The sequence below is a fragment of the Portunus trituberculatus genome, chromosome 49 (genome assembly GCF_017591435.1).
Source record: "Portunus trituberculatus isolate SZX2019 chromosome 49, ASM1759143v1, whole genome shotgun sequence".
In the NCBI taxonomy this organism is placed as follows: domain Eukaryota; kingdom Metazoa; phylum Arthropoda; class Malacostraca; order Decapoda; family Portunidae; genus Portunus; species Portunus trituberculatus.
The window spans coordinates 14,698,695-14,726,118 of NC_059303.1; the positions used below are offsets into that span (position 1 = coordinate 14,698,695).

General features: G+C 36.2%; 1 protein-coding gene across 3 annotated transcripts in view; it reads right to left on the minus strand.

Moving 5' to 3' along the window:
* Positions 1-7,055: 7,055 nt before the first annotated feature.
* LOC123499148 (natural resistance-associated macrophage protein 2-like) overlaps positions 7,056-27,424 on the minus strand; it is a 33,958-nt gene continuing 13,589 nt past the window's right edge. For 2 of the 3 annotated variants that reach the window (XM_045246816.1, XM_045246817.1), the window contains exons 8-13: positions 26,833-26,991; positions 25,481-25,573; positions 24,600-24,730; positions 23,290-23,500; positions 15,926-15,999; positions 7,056-14,641 (exon numbers count right to left, since the gene is read on the minus strand). In XM_045246816.1, the coding sequence (XP_045102751.1) occupies positions 14,608-14,641; positions 15,926-15,999; positions 23,290-23,500; positions 24,600-24,730; positions 25,481-25,573; positions 26,833-26,991 (702 nt within the window). In that variant the 3' untranslated portion in view covers positions 7,056-14,607. Of the gene's footprint in view, positions 14,642-15,925; positions 16,000-20,129; positions 20,189-23,289; positions 23,501-24,599; positions 24,731-25,480; positions 25,574-26,832; positions 26,992-27,424 lie in introns of all 3 variants that reach the window. The other variant, XR_006672892.1, reaches the window with a different exon arrangement.

Genomic DNA, 27,424 nt, shown 5'->3' on the forward strand with positions numbered 1-27,424 from the left:
TAGTAGGAGGCAAGAATAAAACAGATGAAAGAACAGCAGCAGCAGCAGCAGCGGGGGTGCCAATGGATTGTTCGCCCAGGGTGCAAAACTATCCAGGACCGCCTCTGTGCGGATGGCAATACGAAGCCCAACCCATCGGTGCGACAATACAAGCACTGATATATACTGGAACAACATTCAAGAAACAATTAACGCAGCCTGACATTCCTTAGAAATAATATAGTAGGTATTATCTAAGGCTTCTTGGCTCTGAGTCTAAAGGGACGCAGTGAGTGGGCAGGAGTGGTGGCGGGAACACCCCGGGTCGTAGTAGTATTTTCAAAAACTACCACTAAACTACCACTGTAACTATTGGTGTTTTTTTTTACTGACACATGCACAAAATAGTAACTTGTCATTTGATAACTGTTTTCTGTAAGACTGACTGCGTAGTCCATTGTAGGTACTACACAAAACACCACTTACTGCCGCGCAGCACCACTCCAGTACTACGTGGCGAGCGTAATTTTATAACTAGTTACAGAGAAGTTATCAACAAATTCCCAAAGCAAGTCTGAATAAGACTCTTCTTATACATAAAGAAAATATATCATAATTGAAATGACGTCACAGAAGTGAAGCCGCCTAGTTCCTTCCGCCTCCTTCGTCGGACGACAACCCAAACATTGCTCAGCTACCGATGAACTACACGCCCGGCAAGTAACGGTACCACCTCGACAATCGTTTCCTCGCTACCCTTGCTTGCCTCGCCTGCTGGGCCCGTGGCTGCCTCGGGAGGAGTGACGATGGAGAGATATCATTGCAACGGTACAGTGTAGAGATTGTCAAGACCAGTCATCACAGGAAATGATAAAAAAAAAAAAAAAACTTAGGTTATGAGCGTGCCAAGATATGACAGATCATAGGACGAGACATTTCGAGAATTTCACTTGCAGTTCGTCTTCCTTGAGATCAACATGCAAGTGAATCAAATAAAATTAATACAGAGTGCTCTATATATCATCAGAAGTGCAGAAAGAGAACATTTTCCTATATTGTTATCGCTGATAGTTTCACAGACTCTGAAATCCTTTTTTGTAAGGTTAATTATCAGCGGCCAGTGAAAAAGTTGTCAAAAAACAGATCTTCATCCTTATCCACCGTTGGCTGTAGCATGTCCATGACAATTTGAAGTTTTAAAAGAGTTCTTCTTGCTCTCATCTTGTCCACAAGAAATATAAATAATAATAAGAGTAACCGTTAACAGTGTAGTACATCATCCACATCTTGTGACCAAACCTAACAGTTTTATTAGTGATGAATTGTTTGACAGTGGTGTCCGCGGCACAGAATCACTGATTCGTCCCTGCAGGGGAATTAATGAGAATGTCATGGTTTTAAATATTAACTCTCTACATGTGATAAAGAGAAGGAATCTACTTGTTTGAACTTTTGTCAGCCACGGCCCACCGGTAAGCCCAGCCAATCTCACACACAACAATCCTGTCTCTTTCATTTTCCCTTCATTCTATTGCTTCTCCTTCCTCCTTTCGCTACTCTTCCATTTACTATCTTCCTTTCTTCCTCCACATCCCCTAATCCCCTCTTACCTCCCCTGTCCTCTTTTGCTTGTCGTTCCTTTCACTCCCTCCCTCTTTCCTCCTCCTCCTCCTCCTCCTCCTCCTCCTCCCATCGTCCCTTACCTCTTCCCAAATTATGCTTGTCACCTTCCCTCCTTCCCTCCCTCCTTCCTCCTCCTCATCCTCCTCCTCTTCTCTCTGGTGACTGGGTATTCAGCTGAAGTTTCAAGCCCTAGGCGGTGATTTAATGAAATTTGTTAGCGACTGTCAAAGCTTGTTTAGATCCCAGAGCGACTCCCCCGTCCCGTCAGCCTTATACATCTCTCTCTCTCTCTCTCTCTCTCTCTCTCTCTCTCTCTCTCTCTCTCTCTCTCTCTCTCTCTGTGTGTGTGTGTGTGTGTGTGTGTGTGTGTATGGAAGTAGTTATGACATTGTTTATCCTACTGCTACAACTACTACTACACACACACACACACACACACACACACACACACACACACACACACACACACACACACACACACACACGAGCCCAGTCCCTCTCTCCTCCTCCCTTTGCACGCTGTTTTTCCCGCGGCGACATTGTGGGGAAAGGTGAAATAAGGAGAGAGAGAGAGAGAGAGAGAGAGAGAGAGAGAGAGAGAGAGAGAGAGAGAGAGAGAGAGAGAGAGGGGAGGAGGAGAAGAGGGGAGGGTAGTACAAGAGGGGAAAGAGGGAAAAAAACTGGCCTCGTTATCCGCCACTTTTCGCCATCCGTCCCACGACCACTGCCACCCACCCGCACCCTTATCGCGTCGCTTTTGATCAATCCCCGTCCCTCACTGCGCTGCCTCGCTGACAAAAGGTAAGTCTCTCTCTCTCTCTCTCTCTCTCTCTCTCTCTCTCTCTGGGAATGTTAGTTATGTTCCTTTCGTGTCTTGATTTTTCCATGTTTCGGCTCATTTTGTGGTTTATTTTGCTTGCTTTTTTTTCATGGTAGTTATTCTGGTGTAAGTCCTCTCTCTCTCTCTCTCTCTCTCTCTCTCTCTCTCTCTCTCTCTCTCTCTCTCTCTCTCTCTCTCTCTCTCCTTTAACCTCACCATTATCTTTAGCAGTATTCTCTATCCCCACTGCATAATTCATCACACCTTTCTTGTCTTGCTTCTGCTCTCCTTCCTCCTCCTCCTCCTCCTCCTCCTCCTGGTATTATTTCCTCCAGTTTTTCCTCCTTGTTTTTCTCTCCCTTCAACTCCTTTAATTTTCCTTTTTTTTTTTTTTATCAAGACCAATGACTTTTAGTGTTTGTTTGTTTTTATTTCCTCTCCTTCTTCTCTTACTCGTTCTATTCTCATTTGTCTAGTTTCTTTTTTTTTCTATTTGTTCCTCTCCTTCCTTCTGTTCTTACTTCCTTTAGACTTCTTCTTTGTTTCCCTTCTGCTACTTTTTTTTATCTCTAATTTCTCTTCTTCCTCCTCCTCCTCCTCCTCCTCCTCCTCCTCCTCCTCCAAGTTAATACTATCTTCTTTCTCTCGTTCTTCTTCTTCTTCTTCTTCTTCTTCTTCTTCCTCCTCCTTCTCCTTCCCCTTCTCCTTCTCCTCCTCCTCCTCCTCCTCCTCCTCCTCCTCCTCCTCCTCCTCCTCCTCCACAACTACTACTACTACTACTACTACTACTACTACTACTACTACTACCACTACTACTACAATACTACAACTACTACTACAACCACCTTCTGTTCCTCCTCCTCCTCTTCCTCCTTCTCCTTCTCCTCGTCCTCCTCCTCCTACCACCACCACCACCACTATTACTACTACTACTACTACTACAACTACCTTCTCCTCCTCCTCCTCCTCCGGGTCCTCGCAGCAGTAGGCCGGCAGATCATATCATTAAGGTTGCACCAGAAGTTTGGGGCAGGAAGTGAGAGCAACTTGGATCATGTAATCAAAGTCAGGAGAGTTGGCACCCTCATTAAATATTTGCATATCATATTTTTCCTCTGATGAGTTTCTTAGGTTTTGAGCTAATGAGGAGAGAGAGAGAGAGAGAGAGAGAGAGAGAGAGAGAGAGAGAGAGAGAGAGAGAGAGAGAGAGAGATTGTTCTTATTTTTCTATCTAATTATTCTTACGAAATAAATGTAATTGCCAGAGAGAGAGAGAGAGAGAGAGATTGTTCTTATTTTTCTTTCTAATTATTCTTACGAAATTGATTTAATTGTCAGAGAGAGAGAGAGAGAGAGAGAGAGAGAGAGAGAGAGAGAGAGAGAGAGAGAGAGAGAGAGAGAGAGAGAGAGAGAGAGAGAGAGGCGGGGATGATGGGGTAGGAGAAGAATGGAGGTGGGGGGGGGGAGAGTGACGGGAAAGAGGATTTGGAGGGAGGGAAGGCAGGCCTATGATACGCGTCAGAGTTTCCTGCAGCCACTGAGACCGATCTGCCATGGTAAAGGAAGACAGATTTCGTTAGGCAAATTTAATCTCAATTTGTCCTGTATTTTTTTTTTTTCCCGTGAAAAGTGGACAAACCCACACAGACTGACTGACAGACAGTGTGTTTGGGATGTAACTCAAAGTTGACAATGAATATCAGTTTGTTCCCTCCTTCAAACATTCCAGCTAACAAGGAATGTTTGCCGCCACAAAAGAAACAAAGAATGGCGTCACCATCAAGAATTGGATTACTGTGAGAGGCTTACTTCAATAATCTGGTTTGGGTTGGAAGTACTAGTTAAGACACAGTCCATGTCACTCTCCGGGTTCTCCTATCATATTTCATCACTATTAGTTCAGTAATTTCTCCGTGAAAAGTGGACACTTCCACACACAGACAGGCAGTTAGACAGACAAACAGACAGCCAGTGGGTTTCATTATGTAAGATATCTCGAATGATTCGGTGCATGAATTGACAGGCAGGGATACCGAAGCAGTCTATGATTGGTTTAATATTATATGTTGCGAGACTTGCTCACAAATTGTTTCTGTAAAGGATCGTGTATAAATGGTAAGCACTAAAGAAGAACCAGTGCAGACTGTCGAGCGCGGTTCTCTGTAGGCTGAACCTACAACAGAGATAGAATGTTAAGATCATCCAGAACCAAACGATAACGAGGCTGAAGTAGAAAAAAACGAATTGATGCGTTTATCATTTTTCTTAGTTCATAAATGAATTATTGTATGCCTTATTTAACCCTCTCATTGCTATTTGACACATCTTTCCATAATCACTAACCACAGAGCCATTTTTTTTCTTCTTATTCCAGAGCAACCTACAAATATCATAGCGGCAAGAAACTGCAAAACCTTTTCTTGTAATCCCTTTCTTTTTTGCAGACACTTATAAAAAATTTCATACAATGTTTTTAGTGTCAAGGATTGTTGTATATCGCAGGGAAAGGGTTAAGGCATGATAAATAAATTAAATATCTAAAGCACAAAAAATGATCATGTACATAGATCGCTCACCAAATCAGCAGTCTTTATTTCCCTCTAAATCATGCAAAAGTACTCTGAGCTCTTACATTTCAACATAAAACGATCTACTTACTTATCTATTTTTTTCTTATTAATTAGTTCGTTCTTGTTTGTGAATTTATAGAACGTTGTGTAATGCGTCACACCGTACAGCGCTTCTGCAATGTTGCCAGCCAGGACTGAATGTAGGTAAAAATGCACCGGTTAAAATGGCACAGACAAGAGTGGCATGGAAAAAAAATATATCACAGGTAAATATGGCACGTGGAAATAAATAGGAAAAAAATGGAAAAGTGAGGGAAAGACGAGAAAAATGAGAAGCGAGAGGGAAGGGAGAAGGGGGAGAGGTGTGGCCTATCGGTGCTCAGCGAGCGATCTGATGGAAAGTTTTCGTTATTTTTTTTCTTTTTCTGATTTCTTCCGATTTTTCCTCTTGTGAAGTTTTACTACGTGAAGATTGCGAGTATAAGGATGTTGGAGAAGGAGGAAGAGGAGGAAGAGGACCGTATACTGGAGGAAACAAGAAAAAAAAGGAGAAAAGGAAGAAAATAAGAAATTTAGAAAGGGAAGGAGAAAACGGAAGGAAATAAAGGAAAAAAACACAGAGTTAAGACTGAAAATTGGAATTATGAAAAGAGAGAAATATGAAGACGCGACACACACACACACATAATTTATACTCACGCCAAAGAAGGTGAACGAGCTTTATCGGAAACACACGCTATGTAATGGAAACAGGAGCCAGGTCTGCCCCACCGCGCCGCCACGTGAACTTTTCAAGAAGTAATTATTGGAGGGCAGCGTGGCGGTAAATTCGCCTCCCTGTGAGGATACACTTAAGAGGAAGGCTTTGGCGGCGTCTCGAGGCCCAGAGAGAGAGAGAGAGAGAGAGAGAGAGACGCGTACTCAATAATGTGAAATGATACTATTCAAGAACCACTGATTGGAAAAAAGAAAACTCTATTCCAAATTCTTCTACACTCTTGCACCACCAAATGTTGATAGACGAATACAGAAGGGTGGCATTTTTTTTTTTTTTTTTCAAAGTTATGGCCAATAGCGCCTGGTCTTTAAAAAATATTGCATTACAGATGGTAGACAAACACTCAACAATGATCAAATCTGTGATTTTGTTCACATTCCCAGTCCCATCAAATGGAACAGATGCTAGCAATCAAGAACACAATGACAATGATCAATCAGTGAAAGATTATACAACAATTCTGATGTACAATAAGGATCTCTAACATTTAAATTTCACTCACACAAACTGTATCTGTCTCTTTTCACCTGTATTTCAGGTTTCCTTTCTGGCTGTTCCATCACTGCAGTGGTATCTTGAACTTGTCCACAGGGTTCTGTCATATCACCCACTCTATCATTCATAAACATCTCAGCCAAAACTCTTACTCTACTGTCTTTATGCTGATACCTTCAACCGACAATGCTATTTACCAATGTCCCAGTCAAAAAAATTATCAACAATTTGTGCAGAGAGGCCATTGATTGCCTAATTTCTCATCTTTTTGTAATTTCTAAATGGGGCATGACAAATGTTGTGTTGTTTAATGCTTTATAAATGAATTTCATTCATCTACTTGATGCAGCATTCTCCACAAATTGTGATAATGCTCAGCTACCTTCTTCCTCAATACTGAACATATCTGAACTGTCCCTTATCATGAATCTCTCAAATGGTAACTGGAAACCAATACCTTCATTCTTTCATTGATACACTCTGTAACTTTTTTTTTCTTTTACTTGAATTGTCTCTTGGACATCTCACTTCTTTGAAAATGATGACTTAAAAAGCTTTTTTTCTCCCAATTTTTAGTTCTCTCATTATGTATCATATGTGTATGCAGCTGCATAATCTGTGCAGAAGATAACACTAAATCTAGACTAAGACAAGAAGATAATATACTTGAGGTTATGAATAATATATGATTCTCATATAGTTCAATCTTAAATGCTCCTTAGAACCACTCAAAACAATTACTGCAAAAGATAAATTATATTATAAGAATTAGATCATCAAACAAGGCATGAACAAATGCACTTTTTATTGAAGACATTACAAGGTGACATGCAGAGCACAACTGGTGTCTGCTGCATGAGATTCACTTGTTTGATTAGGCCTAGAGTACAGAGACATTCCACTAGTGGCTTTCCCACACAGTGGTCCTGCTGCTGATAAGCTGGACAGGGCAGTGCAGACCTCAGCTCTGCATGACTTTATCAATGTGACAAACTTGCTTGAAACTATTGTCAGATCACAGACTTGGTGTTGGTGTGGGTGAAGTGGCAGCTTTAGTTTTAACTCTGGACAGTTCCCACATATGAAAATAATTAGTAAAGAGTGAGCCATTACTGGCAAGTTTTAAAGCAGTCGTTAAAGAGATCTTTACATTGACATGAAAGCTTATAGATAGCAGCAGAAATTCTCATAAGAGATGAATCATGTATACTATTATTCTTTACAAGACAAACTAAAATGATTCCCTGTTAGAAGATTCAGAGAGCAGAGCTGTCCATTAATGTTGTCCATGAACTATACTGACAGGAGACTAACACAACTCAATCAATATATTATTGTCTTTGGTAATTGTATACAGTGCTTATATTGGCAGTTCTTAATCCATAATTATGGATGAATACCACTCTACCATCTCTCCCTTTATCATCAATCAGACAAGCTGCTCTATATGGATAGATTAAAAAACTGCCAGCAGTGAAAACATCTATAGCATTAGACTGAAAATGCCTGTAACTTTAAAGAAAACACTTGAAGCATTAGCATCAGTAATGGATGTAAAGATTTCAGCTTTCATGTTAGTGAATGTGTCACTGTTTATGTGGTCAAGCTCTCATCAGTAATAGGGAGTGTTTTCATGAGCAGTGCACTTGGATAGATATGTACAATTGCCTTCAGCCACCAGGCTTATGTCACTTCCAAACCAACACCTTCATGTACTGCACTATGATTATGTTTTCTAAATTATTATACTATATAAAAGAGGAGAAAAAAAACATGCCTTTCTACACCACTACAATGAAAAGAAAATAGATCACACTCAACCACTACAAAATTCTGTATGTCTGCAAATGCAAAAGTAAATATATTCTTCATATAATTACTACTGATAACACAAAGTTTATTGAAACATTAGTAACATGATAGATGTACAATGTTACGTTTGATAAGAGGCATAGCTACATCTGGTTTTACAGTGAACATAACTTACTAAAAATATTAGAACTTAGTAAAATTAAAATGTACTACCAAAAAATAAATAAATTCATAAAGCATATGTTTCTGAACCATTAACAGTAAGCAAATAAATACATACATATATTAAAAAATAATAAAAAAAGATTGTTCTTCTCTGCATAAGGCACCTAAGAAATTGAAAGTAGTAGTAGTAGTAGTAGTAGTAGTAGTAGTAGTAGTAGTAGTAGTAGTAGTAGTAGTAGTAGTAGTAGCAGTAGCAGTAGCAGTAGTAGTAGTAGTAGTGACTGCAATATATGTTTGTAACAATTCTTAACAAAAAAGAGATTGAGCTTCATAATGATGATAATAATAGTAATAATAATAACAGCAACAACAACATTGATAATAATAATAATGATAATAGTAGTAATAATAATAATAATAATAATAATAATAATAATAATAATAATAATAATAATAATAATCAAAATAATAATAAGAATAATGATAATAATAATAGTAATAATAATAATAATAATAATAATAATAATAATAATAATAATAATAATAATAATAATAATAACAGTAATGATAATATAATACCACCACCAGAAGAGTCACCGTTTTGAAGGGCCATGCTGGCCTGTCACAGCACTGCTACCCACCAGGTACACATGAACTTGTCTCTCCTTTCCCACATACATAAAAATGATGGAAAATTAAATATATGGTGGCCCAGGGATGGTCTCAGACACACACTCATGCCAGTAAGATCACCTTTATAATAATCAATACAATTATGGCAGCTGTTCAATTCCCCATACTATTCACACATACACACACACACACACACACACACACACACACACACACACACACACACACACACACACACACACACACTTGAAAGATCTGCAGAGCTCAACATCCTGATTCTGCTCTGATATGGCAATGTTTCAGTAGTTAGAGTGGTAATGGTAGATTGGTTCTTCCTTTTCAAATATACAAAAAAATGATGCCCAATGTAAATGGAAACTTGGAGACTACCAAGGTAAGACTGGGAACACATACTAAAGCTGTTAGGTTAGGTTAGGTTAGGTTACTCTATGTTCTCCAAGTTTTCCAATTTATCAACAAATCCGAAGAAGGAATAACTGGGTGAGCTGTGCACCAACTGCCTTATTTTAGTCAAACAACGGCCAACAGATTTGCAGGCAAGGGCAAACCCAATGCACTGTTGAGTGCTAAGACCATCAAGCTTCATTTCAATAAGTTACAGTTGTGCCATCCATGAAGAGAATATTCACATATTCACAGAGGTGAAAGAAGTCATCTATGTCAGAAATACTATATGGTCTAATGGTTTATAAGTTACGAAATGTTTAAATATGAACATGGTAAGAGTTAGCAGAGAGGGATGGAGGAAGGAATGCTACATGTTGCCATCTTGAGGTTGCCACTTGGGATTACACAGCAAGAACTTTGTAAATGAAAATAAAATGAGATTAAAAAATGTGGTGTATTAATGTAGCAAATAATAGCTATGCTGTAACAAATTTCACATGGCAAGAGTGATCAGACTGACAGTGCAGAAAGGGACTGGGGAGCCACTTTGCCACTGGTGTATGTACATTCATATTTGAGTATTGTAACTTATAAACTATGGTGATAATAGCATTTGTTTAACTGCAGAATACTTATGACTTACAATGACCTGGTCTTTCATTTCTGTAAGTGACTTTTCTCACAGAACAGACTGTATACACAACTGCACACCATATAGCAAGACCAAGAGAGTTACCAAATGGTTCTCTGACCACCACAGACACCTCGCAGAAGCCGAGCAACATTTCTAATCTTAACTCCATCAGGAATGCAGGGAATGTGATGAAAAGGACACTTCAGTCACATAATGTCCCATCCCTAAAAAAAAGGCACAAAAACAACAAAAAGGTTTGGATTACTTATTGAAGGACTCACTCACAGCATACCCATACTAAGCCATGCTATAGAGTCATCATACCTGAGGGAAATATGATAAATAATGAAAAGATAGTCAGAAGTGGTACTATTTTTGCAATATCATTACTTATATCAGACAACAGGTAAAGCAGTTGTCCACAGACTTTCTGCAGTTTTCTCTCTCTCTCTCTCTCTCTCTCTCTCTCTCTCTCTCTCTCTCTCTCTCTCTCTTCAATAGTGAACATGAAAATAATCTGAACCAGCCAGCAGAGGTGTTGCACACACACACAGGCAACCATCCCCCAGCTCCTATTGGTAGTATTGGTGTACTATATGGTATAAAATAGTAAATAACAAATTTATTTTGTAAAGGGTTTTCTATCACTTAAAATTATTTAGCACTAATAAAAGTTTGACAAAAAAACTGCCTTGTCCTGAGTTTTAGTCAAGGATCTCCCTTGTACTAGTCAGAAGATTCAAGAGCAGAGGAACTTTGACAAGGAACTTCCCTGCACAAAGTATAGAGCAATTCAGACAAGGATCAGCCTTGCATGAACAGAAAGATTCACCAATAAAGATTCAAGGAAATAACTTAGACCAGGAACTCCTATGTGCTAAGTTAGAAGATTCAAATACATGAGTATCTCTACCAACAAATTCCATCACAAAGCCAAACTAATCACTGGTACAAAAATATCCAATATAGGTCTTGGTGATGGGATGAAGCTAGCCTAAATGTTACTAAACAAAAGTTTGCATCACAAAAGACATGAAAAACATTAAAGTACATGTACTGTACTTACAGAAAGTTGGCTTCCATGAGCACTTTGTAGTAAAATTGTGAAAGCTGAAGTGCTTCATGAACAGAGCTTCACAGGAACTGAAAATACTTACAAGTCATATATAATTATCTTTAAGAGGACCTCGAAAAATAATAATAAGTCAACATGCTACATACTATTGCCAATATCAAAAATACTAACAAGACTAGCATAAAAAATTATCAAGCCTAAGCACAAACATGTTTATATTTTACTGAGATGGTCAGTATTCCTTATTTTCAAAGTAACATCGAAGCACCATGTAAGGATAAGGTAGTAATCCACTGAACCCTTATCAATATCAAACTAGCAAAACTGGCTTAAGGCACAACAATGTATTCTGAGTTTTGATATAAAACAGCATGCTTAATTTGGTGCCAACACTGAATAAGTTTAAATTTATTATTAAAATTCAAATAAACACTGAATAATCATCCTCTAAAATTTCAACATCAGCTCCACTCACTCTCATCACATAAAGGCCTTTTTAAAATCTTGATATTAGGAATGACTATCTTTCTACTTATTTTCATACATGCTCTGCAGGACTTCCTCAAGAGTGGCAGCAATATGTTCGACTGCTCCAGTACAAAAACATGGCAATCCTTTCATTCGTCCACTCTTTTTATCATTGTGAAATATTACAATAACATCTTCCTTACTTATAGAGAACACTTTGTTATGCAATAACAGGATCTACTTCACAAAGACTTCAAGTAATCTTCTTTCCCATTCTCTGCATAATTATCAAGCTACCTCAGTATGTCAGGTTAGCTTCAGATATCTAAAATAATAATCATGGGTCACACTACTTTTTTCTGCTACAGATTCAAATACTGACATCTGACAATATAAAAACCTGCAATGTATACATACATGAGGTCCCACATGGGGAATGATTCCCAAGTGTCAACACCTTAAAAATTGAAATGAAGTTACCCAAAGCTTGTGGTGGATGACAAATTCCACTGACAAGACTGAATAGTCACGTAATGCACAACTTTTAGCCTCAAATAGCTCTCTCTGTATTTCACAAAGCCAAGTCAAGGATTAATACACAAATACCATTAGATTGTACATATGACAGTGTATGATTGATAACAGGTGTCAGGTGTGTTCTGCTTCTCTTGGCATCATCCCCAGCTAGTGTGTTCAAGTGGAGTGTAGTGAGGCAGGTCCTCATTCTGAGTCTGTTTATCTCCCATGCAAAACATATATTCACTTGTAATCTGCATTACTGCTCTATTCTGAGAGTACTGTACTAGTTTTCATCAACAAGACTATGTCTAGTGACAGGAAATGTGAAGACACTGTTCACTGGTAGTTTATCTACAGCAGAGACAAATTTCTCCTAGTGTTTCACAAAGATACAAGGTACCAACAATAACACTGACTGATAGTGAAAGTGAATCAAGTGAATCTATGCTTTTTTTTTTTTTTTCTTCTTAGAAAAAGCCTTCAGAATCTGCATCTGCCAATTTATGGCAAAGCATGTGCAGCCTTGGCAATTGTGTTGGTGATGCTGAAGAGTAGGGAGTAGTGCAGGAAAAGGCTGTAGCACAATATTCATCACTACAGATGTAATTTTAATTACATCTGTAGTGATGAATATTGTTACAAGTGCCTCTGGTTATTATAAGTAAAAGATAATTTAAGATATACTTTTGGTTATAAGCACCATTTGAACAGAGAGAGGATCCATTTTTTGTTTTCCTCTAGGTGGACTGCAGCAATCAGAGATGCCTGACCATGCTGCTTCACTCCCTCTCATTCAGCACTGTACTCTAGTGATGGAACAGTCATGCAGTCATATTCTCATTCACTTGTGCTCTTCAGTATGTTCTCTGTTTTGTTTTCTTTTCATGTAAAGTTCACTTTATTTACAAAGTGACAAGGTTGTCCAAGAAATTGGTTGCTAAGGATGATACTAAGAAGAGAATATTATTACCATAGAAACTATGATCAAAGAATAGTATTTCATGTTGTGATGTATGTGTTGCTGAGCTTGCAAGGCCATACAGCTGTTTGGTTCATCCATACTATTAGTGTTTACTTTACTTCAGGTTTGTTTTTCACACCATCTACCACTGGTATTTGTAAAAAGTGTTTCTGCATAGTACATATGTATAAGATACCACAAAAGCAATGCTTGTGTATCCTTCTCCTTGTAAAATTGGACTTTGCTGACCACTTTGTGAGTTTTGAGACAATAAAACCAGTGTTTATATATCCTTCTCTATGTTGGGCCTTATGTATGAAAAAAAAAAAGGAAAAACATGAAATGCTATATGGTAATAAGTAAAGATTCTCTACATCTTACTATCACTCATATATGCATATACAAAACTGATATGCACCATAGAGTTGTTAGTATATATGGAGTATATTTGGCCCCCTATGACAGCCTTTAGGTGTGAGGCTCTATGCTCCTGGAAGCCAAGTCTGTTCCATTCACTATCATGAGACTAATTTTTTGTTGCTCAATCCTACTGCCTTTATTTCCCTCTCATTTCCTCTGATCAAAGCACATGTTATAAGTGATAATTGATCTTAACTTTAAGCATTTTCAAAATCCTAATAATTCCTTATTATGTATCAGTAATTGGTAAACTGAGATGATTTCAGTGGTGATATAAATATCAACAATGCTTCATAACAGTGTCTCTCAGCATTAGCCAAGAGATGCATAGCTGTGAACAATATGAGTACAGAGAAAATAATTTAACATTCTTATATTGGCTTGTAAACATTTTTCTAATTACAGGGATGCACAATTTTTTTCATATAATGTGGGCTTTTCACAGAAATTTATGGACTAAAGCCCACCCATTACGGAACTGTTACTCCGAGTAAGGAAGCCCTTCCTACACTCAGACCATGGCCAGGATTCGAACCCGTGCGTTTAGGGATCTCTCGGCTCCCAAAGTGCGCCTGGTTCCACTGTACCATGGTGACCCAATACAATAAATCATCTTTCAAATCCAAATCGATTTCCATCCAATGCCACCCATCAGAGGCAGCGAGGCCATAAGTCAGGGAGTGACAAGTGCTTTTGGGATGATGAATGAAGCAAGTAATTTTTCAGCCTAAGTACCAATAAATAGTTTGGATTCTGTTTTCTCCTCAAGAAGCCTTATTCCAGTCATCTCTGTCTCAATTAATATCTAACATACATTCAATTGTGACTATATGTACAATACTAACACAAATTCTGATAATAAAACCATCATATCAAAAAAGTAAAGAATTGATATATAAAATGTTTGTTTGTATCATTATAATATGTATATCATAATATGCATGATGTAAAGAAGCAATATGAATAAAATATATTGATCATAATATGCATGATGTAAAGAAGCAATATGAATAAAATATATTGAAATCATTTTAGGGATTGAACGAATCTTCATCTCAAAAACATGCCTGCAATATTATCAGCCTGCAACAACCTTTGGTATATCACAAGCTGCAGTCAGAGATGCAAACAATGATTAAGACAACATACTTCATAGCACGTCTCCTCTTTATCTATCACAGCAGCTCCACGGGTGTGTGTATTTCAGCCTCAGCAAAAGGTATAAATCATGGTCCTGCTCCTGAGAATCAATTGGAGTCCTCCATTCTGATGTGTTGTGGCCTGCAGGCAAACCCCAAGACAGGGAGTATAGGCTAAATGCTCAGAAAAATCACCTACAGGTAACTCTCGATTTACGTGATAGATACGTTCCAAGAGGCATCGCGTATATCAAAATTCACGTAAAACAAACATGTAATTCTCATAAGAAACAATAGATAATAGGGAGATGCGGGATGTGGTCCAAAAAATTTGTACAAAATACTCTATTCATTTGGCTTAATTAACATATCTTTATTATTTACCATTCTCAATACTAGAAGTGTATCTAAAGTAAAGGGAAAAGCAAGAAATAATAAGGGAAAGCAAAAAAATAATAAGAGAAAACAAAAAACAAAGAATATATAAACAAAACACTCACTGAGTCACTGCCTTCACCACTCACACCACTGAGCTTTACCACTTTATCAAAATCCACTTATCAAAAATAACCCCACATGCAGAAGAAGATGAAAGACATTTTGGGGCCATCTTGGTAAATTATAGGCAGATTGAAGAGATTCCGTCCGTACTCAGTGCTAGCAGACTGCAAATGAGGCACGAAAAGAACGGAGCTCCCACCTATCGGCCGGCAGCGGAACTCTCTGGTGTGCAGTTTGAAATTGCGTCTGACGCTCAGTTTGAAAATGCGGTTGGGCCAAATCACATATAAGCAAACAGATCATGCAAATTAAATTAATTATAATATTTTTTCGGTTGCGTTATAACAAAAACGCATAAATCAAACACACGTAAGTTGAGAGTTACCTGTAATTGGTTCATATCAGCAGAATGAACATGTAATATAGAAAACCACTGACATATTACTAATCAAAGTACTGCATCTGCATTTCTTCCTTTTCCTTCTGTGATTTATTTAAAATTTGTTACAACTTTCTTATAAGTCATTATGTTATATTGACATGATTTACTAAAGGAAGGAGAATAATAACTACACTAAAATTATGTACCAACTCACACACACACATACACACACACACACACACACACACACACACACAGACCTCACTTTCGTCTTCAGTGAGTGAAGATGGAAATGGACAGACAAGAGGACACTCTAAGATCATAAAAAATCAATGTTTGAGGAACATTAAAAAGGTTAGCTTTCCACATAGGAAGGTGGACATCTGGAACGAATTGAGTGAAGGGATTGTAACAGCAGAAAGTTTGCATAAATTTAAGGGAAAGTTGGGACTCAAACCTCGTAATAGGTATTTATCTATGTAATTACAACTAAGTAAATACACACAGACAGACACATACACACACGTACACACACATGCTTACATAGTGGCAGTTTCTGGCATCCCGTCTTTCAGGTCCAGGAAGTAAGCTGTTTGTTCTAAATGCTTGGATATGATCTGTAGAGAATTAAAACAATAACTTACTCTTCATCAACTTAAAATACACTAAATGAATTAAAAAATTAATTAATCACAAGTGAGTGAGGAGAATATTCATAGATAAAAAAAAAAAAAAAGAAGCAAATATTATGTTTTCTTACACTACATAGATAGTTTCTAAATTTCTAAGGAAGACAGAAGTCATTCTGTTGTCAATACCTAATTGCATTCTTGAAAAAATATTCTACTCTACAAAATATCTAAATTATGGAAAAGTAATTTTTGAACAGAATAATAGGGAAATGACTTTCAGCAACAACATTTACCATAGAAAGGATGTAATTTCTGTTATTTGAAAAAAATCTATTAGTGTCTCTTTAACATGCTACTCATTTGAAATCCTTTGTGAGCCATTCCTCATTTTCTTTCACACTACCACAGTATTGATACAATGAATCTACCTTTCTGTTGGTAATCTCCAGTAAATTATGTAAGATTGATGATACATGAAATATTCATATGAGACCTTTTCACAGAATCATGCAGAATATTAAAAGCTAATCTAACATTTTCTATAATGACTTGAATATAGTAAACCAAACTTTCAAAACTTTCAATACAAAAGGTTTAATATAATACTGTCTTACATACAGACTTGCTAACATTATGCAAACATTCTTAAACAAGAAATAACAATACAACTACAACACAACATCATCCACAACATCAAGCAACATAATAAAGCAAGAAACAAATCTACTGACTTGGAGTCAAGGCGAGCAAAAAATTATTCCACACAACATCCAAAAACTATACATGGAGAAATGGTAAAATTATCAGTAAAATCTCAACATAATGAAACTTGATACAGTAAATATTAACACAATGCAGTCTTGCAGCACAACAAACAAGATTCTCCTACTATGGACTTTAGATCAGTGCAAGGAAAGGAAGTTTACTAAATGCAGAGGAAATTCACAAAAATTTGTCAGCATAATTAAAAGCATCTAAAGTTGACCACAAGAGCAATATAAGATGTCCTCTACTGAACTGACTGGGATTTAAAGATTATGAATTGCTACAATGTATACAAGAGGACACTTCACCACAGCCAAACTGGCAGCCTGCTTCAATCAGCATACTCCTATTTTTTGCATTATAGCAATTCATAATCTTTAAGTTCCAGTCCCTCATAGGAGTGTTCTGTGTCAAAACTGTTTCTTTCTAAAACATGATTGGCAATTCTTTCATGATGAGTTGGAACGGTGTTGCAGTTTTAATATTTCCTTCTCAGTGTTAACATAAAACAATAATAACAATAACATTAGTTTACGTTGGTTCAAGTCTTGCACTGAGTTATGTGGGAGGTAACCAAGGGAAGCTGACTTGAAGCAAAGGCAACTAAGAGAGTATCAGAACCTGGTGTTGTAACCATTGTTTAATCCCTACAAAAGACCAGAAGTGGCCTGTAATGGTGCTTTTGAGTCTTGTATCAGACTACAGGTATTCCACAATACACACTTCACTGTTACATGATATTTCACTTTTACCATATTTGTTCCTTACTATTCTATATGCAATAACGGTGAACCTCCAGTTTCAGGTTTGGCTTGTAAATTTTCACTAAGGTTTGATGAAAAGGTAAGATAATGAGGAGATTGATTTAGATAGAGTGACAAATAAAATTTCCATGGTAGAGTATAACTGCAAAATTCTATGAAGTAAATGGCTATTAAATATGCAGTATACCCTCACCCATTCACAGTTCACCGTTCGCAGCCCCGCATACTCGCGGATTTTGCTCTCAAAGTTTTTTTTTCATAATTTCGGCAATTTCATGAATTTTTTAGGCCATTTTTTCAGCAGAAAAACACTCACATTCACCCTAACTAGCAAATAATTTCAAAACAATATCAGTTGATATAAAATAAAAAATTAGAAAAGAGAGATGATACAGTATAACTGGTAAATAACTTTAAAATAACAATGTCAATTAATATAAAATAAAAAATTAGAAAAGAGAGATGATACAGTATAACTGGTGTAATCTTAAAATAAGAATGTCAGTTACAAGCTTTCGTTTCTCCTTCCTGCTGATTGGCTGCAGATGACATGATGTCACAAGCATCTTCACATGCAAGACGCTAAACAGCTCTCTCTCTCTCTCAGTTGCACGCAGGTTTTCAAAATGATTGTTTGAATTCAAGTTTTTGGTGTTATATAATTACTACTGTGCCCCTGTATTATTTACACCCAATAATAACATATTATACTACATTATTACTGTTTTTAATTTATCATTACTACATATTACTACATTGTTACTGTATTAATGAGTAAGACTGTCTTTAGAATGTGTTTGGGAACCATATTTTAGCATATATATTATCATACGTAGGTGTTTTAAAACTGTATCAATAATATATAATCTGTAGATGTTCGGTTTTCGCAGGAGAGGAAGGAAGGTAAACCCTGCAAATAGCGGGGATACTGTATGCTTTTCAGTTATGATCTGTTGTAATCTTTTTTACTAACTATTTATTCTTTTACTACTTGATAGTTTTCTTACTATGGAACATCAATCAACTTTCCAATCACTGAGCAACTATGCACATTTACACACTGATCTCTGGAATAGCTGAATTGAAGAGACAATTACAGCTGTTAGTGTGAGCAAATTTAAAGAGAAATTGGATGACTGTAGATATAGAAACACGATAAATGAGCCTTAACTGGGGTCCTTTACATTATAATTAGGTAAATAAATAGACTGATTACTATTAATTTTCATCTGACACACACAACACACACTCCAGTTGTATCTCATAATGTTCTAGTATCTAATGATCCATCCATATCACAAACTTTTCTTTAATCTTTGGCCTTTCACCTCTCCTTCAGTGTCAACCAATGAGACTCAATAAATTCTAGGTAGCTCAGCATGTGGACTCTTCATCGGCAATGTTAGGCTATTCACTCTATCAAAACTGAGAGACAAGATGGAAACTCAGTGGTAGTTGTTAGAAAAGCAAGAAGCAAATATATCAATAACAGCGCAAGCCCTAGATGGAGTTAAAATTCTACCAATGTGAAATACACTAAACTGAAAATTTACACCTTATCAAACACAATGTCAACTGGTTGTGTTGCATTCAAATCGTAAAGTAATATCAAGGGATAATTAAGTATTAGTTATTAAAAGTAAATAAAAATAGGAAGTAGAGTGAGCAGGTTGCAAATACTGCATATATTTTGTTATTTCAGACATGGCAAGGAGTCAGCATTCTCCTTGCCTGCCTCAGTACTCACTACTAAGACATCAACAGATCAACAATCTTAAGACACATTCTTGCCACTCTACTGGTTTTCCTGCAGTTAAATTTGTTTAGTTAGGAAGAACTTAGAATCTTGTACCTACTGGACATCACAAGGAAGTCAAGCTGGTTTGAAACATTAGCAACCAACTCATTCTTGGCCCTCACATTATTCCCAGCCACACAGATCACAGCTAAGCTATCAGCCTTTTTGATAATCATATTAAGCAATTCTGCAATTGTGCATTAGCTGGCAGGCAACAGGTGAGTGAAAACCCAAAAGTTCCTATACAAATCTTGGAAAAATTCTTCCAATCTGCAGAATTTTCACAACAAATCAAGACTTAAATTATGCAGGAATTAAAAATCAAAGCAAATAAAAGAAAAAAGCAAAGATTTTTTCAGCTGGTTACTAACAGGATATTTATTGCTTTCCTCTAAGAAAGATGCATGTATGTAGAGTGTCAAGGCTCAAAGTGGATGTGCATGCGGAAACCTACAGTGTTGATGCATAAATGATAAGAAGTGCAACACTTTGGGAAATCATACATGTATTAGAGTAGTGTATTCCACATCACCTGGGCATGCATGCATCAGACACCATAAGGAAGAACTACATTACAAAAAAGTGTAAGAAGAATTACAAATTCTTAGGAAATATGAAATAAGCAGAGTCTATTTATGAAAGTGCTTTACAAACTACTGGATTACCTTGGATCAATCTATCAGTCAGATTTATAAGGAAGGGATTATATAAGAATAACATTGTTGTTTTTAAGCATTTTCTGCTATGTTAGTGAGGAGCATACTGACAGTCTTGTACAGGACACATACCCCTCAAAGCTGTGTTGCAAGGTAGGGCTAATATCATCCAAAGTTGAAAATCCAGGCAGCTTGAAAATAAAAAATAGAACAGTTCAGGTCATGAGAGACACCACCATTTGCCTTAAGAACAGCCTGCCTCCTCCTTCCAACTGTATGCTGTAATACAATTCTTGAGGCATCAGGTACACTATTAAGGACCAACAAACCTTGAGTATAACAAACATGTCTTATAAAGCATCAATGAAAGTTAATAAAATGTAATCAATAAAATTACCATAATTACTTAAAAGCAGCCAACAAACTAGTTTTCATTCAACATCTTTCAACCTTCTAATGTTTTAGATGCCTTTTTCTCTGGCAGAATTTATTTGATTAATTCATTCCCAAAATATGGAGCAGAATCCTTAAGTTGAGGGAAAAGAAGTGTGGAACAACATGACCACTGATCATGATGTTCTAAGCAGAAGTGGTCAATCTAAGATCACACACACACTGGTAAAGTGCCATCCTTCAAGTCACAGAGTATGCAGCACCTTTTTCCATGGTTTGTTTAGTTTGTAACAACTAATCAGTGTTTTATACTAAAGAGCAAGAGTATCAATACAAGCACAAGTGAGAAGAAATTTGTCAATTCTCAACTAGTCCAAGAAAGGAGGTTGTGGTAATGACAACTATGATCTATCCTGACATATCCTGACAGACACTTGCTTCTGTTATGAAGACCATTCTGATATGAGTTATAATGAAATTACCATCTAATATTATCTAATAGAAGCATGTGGAAAGGACATTGGTGTGAATAATGAAATTCAGTAGGTCCTACTTTGGCAATGCTTGATAAAATTCATTGATGATAAGCTGCAATATTTTATCCTACCAAATAGGAGACTATTACTTGCTGTAAGACTGATACACACTTCACCATTAAGCTCCATAACTATATTGCAGAGCACCTCTAATGACAACTGTGGTCTATGAGGAATAAGTTCCCTTGCAAAAAGTAATGAGGGTGCAATAATAATCTAACTAAATTATGCAGCATAATAACTCTCTCTCTCTCTCTCTCTCTCTCTCTCTCTCTCTCTCTCTCTCTCTCTCTCTCTCTCTCTCTAATGTTTTATTCTTTACTCTTTTTTTATGAAAATAGCAAAGATGACTGTCTAAGGTTACTGATATGTGATGGCATGTCTGTCTTCAAATGTTTTTCAAAACAATTCAAAATCCAATCTTAAATTATTAATGAATATTAATAGGAGAAAATTGACAGTGTATCAACTTTTCATAGTATAACCAAAGACATCTAATACAACTCTGACACAACCAGGAACCAATTCATTCATTCTAATTCAATAACATATCTTGTCTATGTGCTTCTCTGACAACCTGAGTATCATTGGAAAATAAAGTATGATCTAACAAAAAAATGCAAAAACTTTCTGAACATGCTCTGTTCCATATTTCAAATTAAAAGAAAATTGGCAACGATAAAAAAAATCACCTTTTGTACCGAAAAATGTAAGTAGCAAATACTGAGTTTTCAAGAAGGTTGCTTAACTGCTGAGTTTATCAAGCAAAACAAAGAACTACGAAGCGGATAAAAAAATGACAAGGATGATATTCTATTCATATCATGAACAGCAGGTGAGGGATGTGCATTGACCGTCGTAATCAACATGAATTAATTGTCACAATGGAAACAGAAAACCTGTCATATTGTAGATATAACCTATTAAATTAGTTACATAAAACAATATATCTTACCATCAAATAAGCTTCCAGTAGTGTGTGTGTGTGTGTGTGTGTGTGTGTGTGTGTGTGTGTGTGTGTGTGTGTGTGTGTGTGTGTGTGTGTGTGTGTGTGTGTGTATTTACCTAGTTGTATTTACCTAGTTGTAGTTTTACAGGGCCTGGGCTTTATGCTCGTGTGGCCCCATCTCCATATCTACACTTATCCAATCTTACTTTAAAAGTATGCACACTCGTTGCAGACACTACTTCATTTAAACTGTTCCACGTCTCAATACATCTTTGCGGGAAACTATATTTTTTAACATCTCTCAGACATCTTCCTTTTCTCAGCTTTTTACTATGCGATCTTGTGCTTCGGATGTCATATTCTTCTCTCAGGATCAGTTTCTCATTATCCACTTGGTCCATTCCGTTGATCAATTTATAAACTTGTATCAGGTCCCCTCTCTCCCTTCTTTGTTCCAGGGTTGGTAGATCCATAGCCTTTAGTCTCTCCTCATATGTCATCCCTTCAAATTCTGGAACCATTCTTGTAGCCATTTTTTGTAGTCTCTCCAATTTCCTTATGTGTTTCTTTTTATGAGGGGTCCACACTACTCCTGCATATTCCAATCTGGGTCTTATTATAGTACTTATCAATTTCTTCATCATTTCTTTGTCCATGTAGTGAAATGCTACTCCAATATTCCTTAGCAAATTATATGTTTCTCTAAAAATTCTATCAATATGGCTTACTGGTTGATTGTTTTCTTCCATCGTCACTCCTAAGTCCTTTTCCTTTTTAACTTTCTCCAGTTCTACTCCATCTCCCATCTTATAGATTCCCACAGGTCGTCTTTCACTCTTTCCCATTTCCATGACATGGCTTTTGTTCACATTGAATTCCATTTCCCACTTTTTACTCCATTCCCAGATCTTATTTAGGTCTTCTTGCAGTATTTCACAATCCTCTTTTTGCTTTATAACTCTGCATAGTTTCGTATCATCTGCAAACAGATTTATGTAGCTGTTCACTCCTGGCATGTCGTTAATATATATGAGGAAAAGTATTGGTGCCAATACTGACCCTTGTGGCACTTTCTACTGCTCTCCATTTGGACTTCATATCTTTAACTACCGCCCTTATTTCTCTCCCCCTCAAGTAATTTTCTATCCATCTCAATGTGCTTCCTTTAAAGCCACCCTTCTCCTTTAACTTCCATAGTAATCTTGCATGTGGCACTTTGTCAAACGTTTTTTTTAAATCCAAATAAATACAGTCAACCCATCCCTCTCTCTCTTGTACTCTATCAACTATTCTATAGTGTGTGTGTGTGTGTGTGTGAGTGTGTGTGCATAATTTTTACTTCCACACAAAAATCAAATAAAAAAATCAAACCACAAATAAGTGTGTGAATTGCACTCTGCCTGTTGGTTCTCACCGGAATGTTGCAGCTGAGGTTGATGCCGAATGCTGCCACCAAGAAGACTGTCAGATAAATGATGAGGCTGAAGTAGAAGATACCACAGCACACCACTAACATGTATGCCCACCACTGGCCATTCAGTGTTGTATTGAGGAAGTTGATGACAAACCACAAGTTAATGGCAATGATCACCAGTGAGAGGAGGGATGCCAGAACTCTGGTGAATCTGAAATATGGAAACAGGAATGTTAATATAATGGAGCTTATAACATATGAAAGTCTTCGAAATTTCCTTCTGCCATCAGTAAATTATGTGTTATTTATGAAAAACATGTTGTCTTCTTTCCTGAACAGAAAGTTACAACTCATATAAGATCATATCATGACTCTCACATAATCTGTCTCTGCCAACATGATGATATAGGAAAATTATTTCTCATATTACAAGAATCATGAAAAAAGTAAACAAGAACAAAAATAAAATGGAGGACAGATCTTGTCCTAGTACATAAATGGATAAATTACTTTTCCTTTGTTTGATGGCATTCGAAAATAGAAAAAAATATTATGTAAGAAAAAAAAGACATGGTTTGAAAAAATCTTGATTTCTAAAAACAATATTATAATTGGATTTTTATAGCAATCAACTATGTACTATATATTTTTTTCTTATTGAGCACAACACTAATCCTAATAACTTCTGCAAAAACATGATGTTCTTTGAAAAATTCATTTAACACTCAGTATGAAGAGCTATTTCAGAGCACGAGACTATTAAGGTACACTTACAAGCAAAAAGAGGTACTAGGTATATCTGGTGGCTACAGCATATTAAGGCAAGGAATACAAGCAGTCTCAAAGAAAAATGTACAATGTATTACTTAATCTAGAATGAATAGCCTTCCTTTCTACATCACAGCTTTATGTTTAAGTCAATGAAAAAATAATTTCTTGTATATCAGTAGAAAATCACTAATTTAAGTCACGATTTAATTACTCTGATTAATCATTTTTGGACCATTTACATTGCTATATTTGATTCATAACAGCCTATCATAACAACCATGTACTGTGGACTTATGTGGTTTGACACATTATCACAGCTGTTATGACTCATGATTTATATACATAGTACTATCTAGCTATTGTATTGCTGATTACATTGTGGTTTGATACAAAAAATTATAATATATAAATCATGAAAATACCTGGCATCATAATTCATGATAAATGAAAGACAAAATACAATACAGATCAGAGCCATGACTTACAACAGTGTGTCATGATCAAAATAAATAATAAATCTGTATAGAAGCAAAACTCACATTCCATTCTTGAAGTCCCCCATGACTTTGTGTGCCGAGGTGAAGGTGATGGTGGGAATGAGGGCAAAGGGCAACTGGAGCGACATGACAGCATTCAGTAGGTCATTCATTCCAGTGAGGTCGTTGATGTCCTGTAGAGCACCAACAAATTACACATTCAACAAAAGAGATGTTCTCTTTCCAACATATGGTTTAATTCATTTTCCAATGAATCCAACATCATTCTCTTCACTCTACATTTCATTTGCCAGTCATCATACTCTTGCTAAGCTGTTCTCTATCCTCATAACATAACATCCCTCTCACTCAAGTCAAATTTTCAATCATCATCCTATACAATAACTTGTTTTCCTCTATTCATTGCTTCCATCACCAGCTCAAATTATTGAACTTTCTTCATTTATAATGTCATCCGTGCAAATTCCCTTGAAAACCTATTCTTCTGTCATAATCTAGTAAGCCATCCTGTTCCACTTACATTTACTTCTTAGTCACAATTTTCCACACGTCATAATGATTCTCATTCATCTCTAAAACTTTGAAATTCTTCAAACTTATCTCAGTGATTCAGTCAATCTGAGGATATGGAGCTTACTTACTTAAAGGTGGAAAAATATTGAATATTAATATATATATATATATATATATATATATATATATATATATATATATATATATATATATATATATATATATATATATATATATAGATACACACACACACACACACACACACATCCATGATTCCATGATTGTAGTTGAGTACTCAGGAAAGAGCAATTCAACATAAACTACCTCTCTCTAAAGTACTGGCCTACACAAGTCCTTATTCTTAGTTAAGTCAGGGACATGGCTGCCAAATTTGCATAACACAGACTCACCTGATAGAATGCAATGAAGAAGGTGGGAGTGATGGCAATGGTTCGTGTCAAAAGAACTCTCTGCCATCTCTTCCAACGCAAATTCAAGAAGCCCTGCAATACATTTGAAATATTCAGATCTAATGACAATCTTAATAATGCCATACACAGGCATGAATCACTTTCATCAATTTTATCATTTACTCTTATCAGGTAGCTTAGCATGTATTTTATAAAAGAGAAAATATAGTAAATAAATAGTAAACAGATTAAAACAAAAGGAAGTACATTTAGTCTGCATCACAATACAGGTAAAAATTTGCTCCACACTTGGTGTCACGGCCAACATATCAGCATTTTGATACATGCTTTGTCAAAACTTGGTCAGAGTTAAGCCAATATAGCAAAAAGCTGTTAAACAAGCTGAAAAAAAAAACAATAATAACTTGTGAAACAATTACCACCAATAGCTTAAATTATTACAGTAAATACTTCTCAACTTGAGCATGATGTAATTCAAGTTTCTGCTCATATTGACAAAGGTGAAAATACACACAGTAAATTGTCAACTGTCAAGGGGGTTATATTCCAAACACCATGCCATAGGTGAAAATCTGCGAAGTAGAAACAGTACTGTACTGTACATTTCTTGTATTAATATCAAAAAATTACATAAATACCTATTGGCTGCAGAAACCCGCGATACACTAAGAAACTGTAGAAACGGTACTATGTATTTCAAAATCATCAACTGCTAGTTTTGTGTATGTATGTATGTATATATATATATATATATATATATATATATATATATATATATATATATATATATATATACACTCGACCTTCGAAACAACGGACAAATGCGTGCACAACCCTGTCTGTAGATTGCAAAAGTCAGTTCTTTGCAAAAGTACGTAAAAAAATGTATAAAATGTACGTAAAATACTGCGTAATCATTAAGAAATCATTCAAGCAGTATTACAAAGCATTAAGTACAACAAATAACCTGAAATAGATGACATGAGCATGGTCAGTTTAATAAATATTAATAAACAATACAGAAAGCGAAGTTTACCGGACAATAATTTGCCGGGAACGGACAATCACGAGCATTTTAATATTCGTCCGTAGATTAAACCGGATTCCAGAATTTGTCCGTAGTTTCCGAAATCCGTTGATGGGAGGTCCGTTGTTTCGAGGGTCGAGTGTATATATATATATATATATATATATATATATATATATATATATATATATATATATATATATATATATATATATATATATACACGACATTATAGAAGTTTATCTTTATTCTAAAACCTTTCCTCTCCCCAAAGCAGCAATTGTACCCCGACAAGTCTTCTTACCTCCATGGCAAATTGTCCCACATAAGTGCCAGTCATGGTGGAACTCTGTCCAGCTGCCAAGATGCCCACAGCCCATATATACATGCAGGCAACGCCATATGTGCATCCCAAAAACACTCCCGCCTTGTAAAGATCTGCGTCCACAAGCTCATCATTATCCTGTATTGTGAATGAAAGAATTGTAAGATAAGATGTAACTTTATATATTGGTATAACTTCTTTTTTTCAAGGCATATTTTCCGTAAATGGAGAATGATATCTAAGAAAAAAAAAAGAATATTGGAACATGGGTTTAAAACAAATAATTTGATGTGTATCTCAATGGAACCATGAGATTGTTGTTGTGACTCAATATATAATCAACTCAACTAATATTTTAATCAAAATTCAGATCACTTAATAGTCATCTCAGGAATAAATTATATAACTAAATATATAAAAAAAATTACCTTTAATCTTAGTTCACTTTGTAAATAATATATACAAGTCAGTCAAGAGAATGTCACAAGTATAGTGTTGGAAAGCAGTGAAAAGATTGCAATAAATGGTATATGGCAGTGAAAAACATTCCATTAATCCAAAAGGATTAAGC